This window comes from Dendrobium catenatum, unplaced genomic scaffold, assembly GCF_001605985.2.
Source record: "Dendrobium catenatum unplaced genomic scaffold, ASM160598v2 fragScaff_scaffold_1381, whole genome shotgun sequence".
Lineage (NCBI taxonomy): Eukaryota > Viridiplantae > Streptophyta > Magnoliopsida > Asparagales > Orchidaceae > Dendrobium > Dendrobium catenatum.
Genome location: NW_021319843.1, coordinates 1,117,355 through 1,127,591, shown reverse-complemented (window position 1 = coordinate 1,127,591; position 10,237 = coordinate 1,117,355). Strand labels below are relative to the sequence as shown.

At 34.4% G+C, this 10,237-nt stretch overlaps 1 protein-coding gene across 1 annotated transcript; it reads left to right on the top strand.

The window, feature by feature from the left end:
• The first annotated feature begins 2,302 nt into the window (after positions 1 to 2,302).
• Positions 2,303 to 5,589, top strand: LOC110092278 (probable inactive receptor kinase At2g26730). The gene is made up of 2 exons (XM_020816764.2): positions 2,303 to 3,848; positions 4,707 to 5,589. Exons 1-2 carry the CDS (start codon positions 2,552 to 2,554, stop codon positions 5,378 to 5,380), a joined length of 1,971 nt encoding a protein of 656 aa, XP_020672423.1. The 5' UTR covers positions 2,303 to 2,551; the 3' UTR covers positions 5,381 to 5,589.
• The last annotated feature ends 4,648 nt before the right edge of the window (positions 5,590 to 10,237 follow it).

Sequence of the window (10,237 nt, the reverse complement as noted above, 5' to 3'; positions counted from 1 at the left end):
ATCCTACGACCGTGCACCGTTCGTTGGCCATTTGGAGGCCTAATTATATCTTATACATTTATGTTCGTCAAATTCAAGAGGTTTGAAAATTTTTTTAATATTAATATTCATGTTTCATTAAAATTTAAGATATGAATTGAAATAATAATAATAATCACAATCATATGCAAATTGAGGGCCTAAGAGCATCTCCAACCGAGCGCTTAACTCATGTATTCAGTCAGCCCGCTCCTCCAAATCCCCAATTTAAATCAGAAAATTGGGTATAAGATTTTAATTCTTTATTAATTTTTTAATGTAGCTTCTTTACTATTAATTTTTAAAATTAATATAATTTATAAATGAATTATTTCAATATATTTTTATATAACTAATTTGTTTAAATTTTGTTATTCATTTTAAATAATGTGAAATTAAATAAATATAATTTGGATACAACATTAACATATTGAATAATACAATACTTCTACAAAATAAAAAACTGAAAATAGAAATGCATAGGAAGTTGCATGTGTATTTTTTTCATTAGTATTTATGTGTTCTAATGCAATTTTTATTTTATTTAATAAATATTTAATTTATTAAGTGCATATTTATATTCCAAATTAATTTATCCAATAAATTTTTTTTTTTGTTAAAAATTATAGATAGGTATAATTCAAAAAAATTGATAAATATAAATACATGATTAAAAATTCATATAAAAATATACGAGATAGAATATACATATAATATTATTTTTTATGATGATTGATATTTTCGACAAGTTTTACGCTGGTTGTCAACTGCCTAACGCAATTCTCAACTTTTCTCATCCAGGACTTGGGACCTGGCAATGACAATGTTATATAATATTCTTTTTTACGTTAAAAAAAAATCCTACTCCGCCACTAATAATAATAATAATTACTATAAGACAATTTGCACTTAACAAATATGAGAAATTATTATGTGCGGACGTCTTACTATCCAGAGACCAATCAAAATGCACCATGACAATAATAACGAACTGGATACCGAGTGGCACCGAGCTGCAATATCGAATAGTATCGAACTGAGTACCGAGAAAAGAGTAATGTGACACATTATAATTGATCTTGCCGTGCACAAAATAATTTATCCAAGACATAGATAGAAATTGCATTATGATTGATCTCGCGGCGCACAAAATAATTTATCTAGAAATTGCACTGTTTGACTATTTGCATTCCGTGCAGGAAAGCAATTATTTAGTCAATACGGATGGCAGTTTCTTGCAAGCCTCACAAGAGTTGTTCATAAATTTACAGTGATTGAAAGTGTCAATCTTCTCTTGTTAAAAGTATACATGCAGACGAAGGTTATATCAATGTTTTATTTATTATGGCTTTTTTTATAAGTAATGCAATAATAATAGAATTCCTGTATTTAAAAAAAGGGGAAAAGTTGAATTTGCCTCTTTACCCTTTCCCATCTTCATTGACACAAAGCAAAAGAGATTCATCATACTAAAAACTGTTTGATTTGCTGAACGAAAAAGAATAAAAAGTATTTAATGATTTAAAATATTAAAATTTTTTGAATGATTGTAAAAAAAAGTAGGGTGTTATTTTTTATTTAATCTAAAAAAATAATATAATATGAAATCTAATAATAATGATGATTAAAAAGGTCAACTACCTAAAAAATGAACTAAAGTGCAAAAATCTTATTCAATAAAATTTTATATTGTATTACTTTCATTAAATCAAATATCAAAACTTTAAAATCCCTGCATTTAAGATTTTTTTTTTTTGACAAATCAAAGAACCCTTGTATTTTAAAGAGTATTCTAATCCCGCCTAACATTACTATTTTCTGGTCAGATTGCTTACACGATATTATATGAACATTTCTGTTAAAAGATCACATTAAGTAAACTGTAGAATTAAAAATTGAAATCCAAAATAATGCATTTATTTTATTAATAAAATTGACTTTTTATAAAACATGTGTATTTTATCAATATTTATTAAATACAAAAAAATAAAAATAAAAAAGAGAATATAAATTTCTGATTTGATTTTTATCAAAATAATCTCAAAAAATAAATTTCTCAATCTTTTGTAATATTATTCTGTTAATATTAGTATTAAAATTTATGATTTTATGTTATTTAAATATATTAGAAATAATATTTATTAACTTTAAAATTTATCGTTATTAAAATTAAATCAGGCTATTTGACTTTTTTTTTTCTAAGAAAATTAGTAGCCAATATACATCTTTCATGTAACTAAAAAATTCAACAAAATTCACACATTAAAATGTAAAATGAAATTCTTTTTACGGTTTCACGGGTCGAACACTGCCCAATTCAGCTTAAGCCGGTAAGATATATTTCCCGGGATTTCGATCTCCTCTCTCTCCTCCCTGAGGAGCCTCGCCCTACTCTTTTTTCCCCTCAGCGTTGTACCAAACCCATTTTTCAATCCTTCTCTCATCCATGGAGATTTCACTGAAATCCCAGTCGTCACGGGGACATCGTCCTTCTCTTGACCAGAAGAGCACATAATCTACTATTGCGATTCCAATGGCATTCCGACGCTTCCTTTTGCTTCTCTTTTTCTTCATATCGGCGGCCGGCGAGCCGACGAGCGACCGCGCCGCCCTTCTTGCTTTCATTTCTCAAACCCCGCACTCTCCACGCATACAATGGAAAGCCTCAGCATCAGCCTGCGATTGGGTTGGTGTTAGTTGCGACGCGAACCGCACTGCTGTTGTCGCCCTCCGCCTCCCCGCCGCGGGTCTCATCGGTCCCATCCCACCAGGAACCCTTGGCCGCCTCTCATCCCTTCGAATCCTCTCCCTCCGATCCAACCGCCTCTCCGGTTCTCCACCTCAGGATCTGTCCAATCTCACCGTACTCCACAGTCTCTACCTGCAGAATAATCTCTTCTCCGGCGCGTTCCCGCCGGCAATCCCCAAACTAACACGGCTCACTAGGTTAGATCTCTCTGCTAACAACTTCTCCAGCGAGATCCCCTTCGCTGTCAACAACTTGACCCGCCTTACCGGCCTTTTCCTCCAGCAGAATAGATTCTCCGGCAGCCTACCCAGCGTCGGCATCCCGGGGCTCACAAGCTTCAATGTCTCCTACAATGACCTAAATGGTTCTATTCCGGCCACGTTAGCGAAATTCCCTGCATCCGACTTCGTAGGAAATCTACAGCTCTGCGGTGGGCCTCTCGCCCCCTGCGCCCCTTTTTTTCCCTCACCAACTCCGTCCCCGATCCCCCCACCGGAATCTCCAACCGGGAAAAGCTCCAAGAATCTCTCCACGAAGGCGATAATCGGCATCGCGGTCGCCGGCGGTGTAGTGCTGCTGCTTCTGTTGCTTCTGCTTCTCTTCTGCTGCTTGTCTGCAAGGCGAAAGCAGAGCCAGAGGGCTAAAGGGGGAACGAAGCCGGTGGAAGCGGCTGCAGGGCCGATAGGGAGATCGGCCGATGTCGGAACGACTTCATCGTCGAAGGAAGACATTGCTGCGGCAACTGCCAGCCAAGGGGATAGGAATCGCTTGGTATTCGTGGGTAGCGGTGGTGGCTATAGCTTTGATCTGGAGGATCTTCTCAGAGCGTCGGCTGAAGTTTTGGGAAAGGGAAGCGTCGGTACTTCGTATAAAGCGGTGTTGGAAGAAGGCACCACTGTTGTTGTAAAGCGCCTCAAAGACGTCGCCGTCTCCAAGCGCGATTTCGAGCTCAACATTGAGGCTCTTGGCAAAATCGAGCACGGAAATCTACTGGCAATTAGGGCGTACTACTATTCCAAGGACGAGAAACTCCTCGTTTTCGACTACCTCGCCGCCGGCAGCCTCTCGTCCAACCTCCACGGTATGATCACCGCCCTTTTTGTTTTTCAAATTTCCAGAAAATATAGATATTTCTTGCGTTTTTTGAAATGTAGAGGAGCGGTGTGCAAAAATGCCTTTTTTTATCTGTCTTTCGCTTTACGAGGGCCTCCATGATGCAATCCACATTCCCTTTGCTCGACGCATGACTCGGAACAGCCTGCCCCGACAGCCTTGGTCCCCACGTTGAACCTTTGAACGTGTTTTTTTGCTATATTATCCAGGTTAATTGCGAAATTTGCACATTGTAGTGTACAATTTCTAGCTTCGGCATCAAGTTTTCGACAATTACCTCCATTTCGACCTTTTGCCATTTCGACACTACACCTTTTTTCAAAATCCATTGAGTAATACTTGTATACTCCAATCATAAATTCATACTTTAAATTGGAATTTTTAAATTTTAAATTTTCTCTTCGAATCTTATATCTATGTCGGCTTTGGATGAAGAAAAAAAATATTTTCAAACTAATTTAAAGTATAATTTGTCTGGAGAGGGTTATTGTTATAAGATAAATGCGTTTAAAGCAACACTTTTTTCAAAATGACATCAAAATTATCAATGTATAGATAATCCGAAATTACTTGAATGTCCCAAGCAATCGAACCATTTGCCCTTCTCCTCCGTAGGTTTTCGTGTTTATGCTTGGAAAATTCCACGGCAAATTTTATTACGGATTCTTTGTATTGGTATAAACACGCTTTTCCCGTAGAATGTAGATCCATTCATCAATGTATTTGCCCTCGGAAAGCGAAAGAAATTTGACGTCTTTTTGCGCTTGTTCGTTAATCGTGTAATAAGTACATTTGTCTTATTGATGCGCGACACAACGCGCTACAGGGAGCCGGGGTTCTGGCAGGACGCCGCTGGACTGGGATAATCGGATGCGCATAGCCCTCGCCGCGGGCCGCGGCCTCGCCCACCTCCACGGTCCCGCCCGGGTGGTCCATGGCAATATCAAGGCTTCAAACGTCCTCCTTCGACCCGACCCGGACGCCGCGGCCCTGTCAGACTATGGCCTTGCCCCGATTTTCGGGCCTAGTGGGTCGACGGTGAGTCGCGCGGCGGTGGGTTACCGGGCCCCGGAGGTGGTGGAGACACGGCGCGCGACGTTCAAATCTGACGTTTACAGCTTCGGCGTGCTGCTTCTGGAGCTTCTCACGGGTAAGGCGCCGAACCAGGCGTCGATCGCTGGCGAGGAGGGGGTTGATTTGCCGCGGTGGGTGCAGTCCGTGGTGAGGGAGGAGTGGACGGCGGAGGTGTTCGATGTGGAGCTCATGAGGTACGCTAATATCGAGGAGGAGATGGTGCAGCTCCTTCAGATCGCAATGGCTTGCGTTGCGCTGGTGCCGGACTCTCGGCCGGATATGGCCGAGGTAGTCAGAATGATGGAAGATATCGCCGGCGGCCGTATAGGAACGTCGGAGGGCGACGATGGGCTGCGTGCCTCGTCTGATGAGCCTTCCAAGCCGGCTTCAGGCGGCCGCTCGCCGCGTGTGGCATCAACACCATGATAGTTCCAGGCGCGCCCAGTCTTTGTATGTTATTGTTTTTTCTTTGTTCATTCAATGAAGATAGGAAATTGTGTTTATTATTTTTTCGAAAAAAAAAATTTGGAAATTGAGTGTTTGAATACGAATTTCATCTAGGACCTGTCAATAACTTTCAACTTGTTTAGACTTTTTGTCAATTAAGCTTTAATCCCATTAAGCTTGCTTGTTCCATAAATTGTGTCTATTTTGCTTCAACTAACTTCTCATTTTTTCAAATTAGGTATTTTTCGAATGTGAACGAAAGTTTTTTGTATTTGATATCTAATTAAAAATTAGTCAGCATAAGCTCCCAAACTGTAATTTCTTTCTCATATTAATAGAAATTTTAAGTTATGCTCTCGCTTTACCATATAGAAAATTATTGATTAGTGATATATATATTGTGTACTAATTTTAAATAGATTGGATGATTTAAAAAAATTGTGTTTTATTGTGGAGGCGAGGCTAGTGAGATTTAGATTTTGTTCAGGACGGTTTTCTTTCTGCTTCTTAAATCAGTTTTTTAATACAAAAATTTTAATTTTTATGCTAAGAAGTTTCTTTAAGAATCAATAAAACGGCTTTCTTGTTGCTTCTTAAAAAAACTTTTTAATACAAAAATAGACTTCGTGTGGGGCAGCTTTCTGATTGTTTTATAAAGTAATTTTTTAGTACAAAAATTTTATGCACTCTAAATTTTGATAATAGAAAACTGTTTTAGAAAGTAATAAGAAATTCCTACAAAATGAAATCTTAAGATTTGTTTGAAATGACTTTCTTACTATTTTTTAAAACATATTTTTAATATAAAAAAATTAAGACTTAGTTTGAAAAGATCTTTATTACTGCTTTAAGAAGCAGTAAGAAAGACCTCCCCAAACTAAAGTTTATATTTTATGTTAGTTCATATTTACTTCTCTGTTTTGACATTTTGTATGGCGCCGCATGTCCTATATAAGTTCCTATCATGGCTTACGAGCTTAGAACCAGTAAAACTGCTGCCAGGCCGGCGATTAATGGCCCTCACTGTCGATCGAGCGCTTGACGCAGCTATTATCATTTTATTAGAAGGATTAGAAAGCTCCATCGTATTGGAAGACGAAAGGTCTTTTTTTTCCGTCTTGAGCAATCTTTTTAGATTCGTCAAGTTTATATAATTTAAATAGACATATTAAAATTTTAAAAAATAATTATTAAATTGTATTAAAAATATCTCAGCATTTTTTTTCTAAATATGTGTAATTTCCCGATGAGGAGGGAGAGAGAATGGAGAGTTGGTGGCGTACAGGCTGGCCGAGGAGGGAAGGGTATATGTTGTCAGATTGTCAGATCGGAGAGAGGGGATTGGGTTTGACGGTATCGCCGCGGTCTCACGCGAAGCGCAGCCCTACAAATGGACACGCTGTGTCTGCACGTGGACCCTTTCTTTCCAACTGTCCTTCGCTCTCTTTTCACTTTCCCAGCCTTTCTATTTTTTTAAGTAGAAAATACTCTACTTAGACCAACACCCATATCAATTTATACGGACCAACGCTTACGACTTTTACTATTTGTTATAGGATTCGAATCAGGGACCTAGACTTTGCCTAGCCGGTTCTTCACCACCCGATAATAATTATTGGGTCCGGACACCTAACATAGCTTTACATCCGGACATCAATAACATGTCGCCATGTGCTCTTACTCTTTACCGCGCGGCCCGACGATCTGGACCCGATATTGCTATGTATTGGTTGATTTGTGCAGATCGGGATATTGCTCGGTATTAGTCCACAATAATGAGAAATATCAATCTGTTAAGAGCAATACCTAGCAATACCCGAGCATAGCAATACCGGGTTCCAGTCTGGATCGGTTTGTCGGGCCGCGTGGTAAAGAGTAAAGGCACGTGGTGACATGTTATTGGCGTCCGGATATAGAGCTATGCCAGATGTCCGGACCTAATAATTATTCCACCACCCGAACAAACAACGATGGATTTTCCAGCCTGTGCGGCCTTAGTTGGGGTACATGGCTTGCTGTATACGCTCGCTTCTCATTGTTTCAGTCTGATTGAAAACTCTATTTAGTTTAATTGACATCTTTAAAATACTTTTAGTTTGATTTTTGGATTTTTTATAAACTTTTCTTTGAATATTTTACAGATAATATTTTAATATAATGGGTTTGTTTCTGTGATTTTGGGTTTTTTTTATTACAATTAAGTTGTTTTTTTTTATTATTTTAGTAATCATGACTTACTTTTGGTATTTTTATGGATCGAAAACAGTTAAAATTGGTGGTTATTGGCTAATATTGAAATGGCCGATACTGAAATGATTGAAGAAATCATTATTAATAGAAACTTAAGGTTGTGTTTGGTTTAAATCAACTAAGATATTCTTTGGAACTGTTTTTTTTTTTTTTTTTTTTTTTTTTTTTTTCAAAAATATTTAAAATTTTTTTTATATAAAAATTTTTTTTTGTTCTTTTTTTTTTTTTTTTTTTTTTTTTTTCATTTCTAAACTAATTTAAAAATTTTTTATACTAAAAATCTGTTTTAAAAAGTTATAATAAAGATGTCTCAAATAAAGCTTAAAATAGAGAACATGAAAAGTGGTAATGGGAATGAAAAAGGAATTTAGTTAAAATTAGGTTTCTCCATTTAGTTTGGTTGAGGGGAAATTGAGTGAAGTTTTTTAATTTATTATTTAATTGATAGAAATTTAAATTTTTATTCTTTTTTTTAATTTAAATTTTTATTCCTTACAAGATTGTGGCAAAATTAGGGTTTAAAGATAAGGGTGGTAAATTGAAAATAAATTAAAATTAGAAGTTTAACATTTTGAATTAACATATATATGCATAGTTGCATACAACAAAATTTGTAAATAAGAATAACTTATAAAAAAAAATTATCTCTTTTAATCTATCTATTATAGTTAAATTTCTTATATTTCGTCGAATATTCCTTCAGTGCATTAAAATCATCAATAATTACTTATATCTCAAAATTCTTTGTTAAATACTTGGTAATAGATGTCATTTGTAAAATTGCAAGAAAAATTATCTTCCTCATATTTTGTTATCTTATATAGACATTCTTCATTATGATAATTTCGTTATGTTCTAAAACAATTCATTTTTGTTCAATAGTATATTCAGCTGCGTACTATTGTAGCATTTTGTGATATTTTGAAATGAGTTTATTTATATTTCAATTACTACATGAAATGAATTATGTGTTTAATTTGAAATATGTTATTTTGAGGAGTTTTGGGGTGAATGGAGGAAGTTTTATTCTGATGTAATATGCACATTCTATTATCATAATTTTATTAATTCTATTTGTTAGAAGGCACAAGGATCAAAATTCTCTAAATTCTATCTGTTGAGAATTATAAGAGTTAGAATCGAATTTTGTCTGTTGGGAGTTATAAATGCCATAATTTTTTGAATTTTGTCTGATATGAAATGAGTGTTTATTTATTTTCTCAACATTGTTATTCAATTTTTTTATAACTATAATTATTTTTGTGCTCAGCATAATGATTTATTTTATTGCTTTTATCACTCATTTAAATGATTAACAATGGATTAATTAGAATTTTATAATGATAAATATGGTATGCTGAGCTATGTTAACTCACAGTTGTTTCACTTTCTATTTTAAGGATCTAATTGAGGGAATGGGCCAGTTGAGTATCCTTATCAAGATCTGATTTGAGTCTGTATATGTATTTCCTTCTCTGAATTTTCGTACAGTCATAATTAGTTTTTATTACTCTGGTCTGTATCTCAGTCTATAACCATGCATGTGTTGTAGTTGTATATATTTTTTGGTGATAAGTGAAAGTAAAATTTTATAGATGAATTTATTTTTAGTATAATAGATGTTGTTAGTAGTTGTGTTTATTATTGTTTAAAAGGTTAAATTTTAGATGAAAATTCTGAATAATTTTTAAAACTTAGATAATGAGATTCGTCTGTTGCAAACCAACACGATATGATATGTTCAGTCTGTGAATCTTATTAAATTGGGTTGTAACACTTGCATTTTTAAGATGAATAATATTGAATAACTAATATTTTATAAATTCATCTTTATCAATAAATTTTAATACAACTATCATCATTTTCTCTCATTTTGATTCACCTCAAGCATCATCAACTACAATATAATTGTTCTCATCATTAATCTCATATAGTTTAAATTTTTGAATTTTGCACGACAAAAAATATCAAATCCTTTTTAAATTGTTAGGAGATGTATATAAAATATTTTGGGTAGCATTTTGTAACATATAAATAAGATTGGTAATTTATAATATGATGATTATATCTAAATAAAACTATTATCATTAATACAAAATTCAAATAATATATATAAATATAATGAGTCAACATGTGCCTCATGATTTATTTATGTTTTTATCTAAAATTTGGTATGGAATTGGCAATAGAAATTTATTTGTTTTATAATGTTTAGGTAATTCTAACAGCTTATTGAAAAAAAAAAACACCAATATAAATCTATAAAATAAAACATTTGTGATATACATCAAATTCCTTCATACCAATCATAGCCTAAATGATTTTAATTATTTTTAATTGTCATGGCAGTTGTAATAAGTCCAATTATCAAATTCAATTATTTAATTTGTTTTGTACCCTTTGAACAATTCACAGATGTTAATGGCATATTTTGCTTTGTGCTCACCAAGCTAGAATTTGCTCATGTTCAAGAAAAAATTAGAAAATTGTTTGAAATTTAGCTTATTTCATGATCAATCATAAGTGATGTGTATTTCTATGATAGAGGATAGTGTTAGGAATTAAACCATGCAACGAAACAAAAAA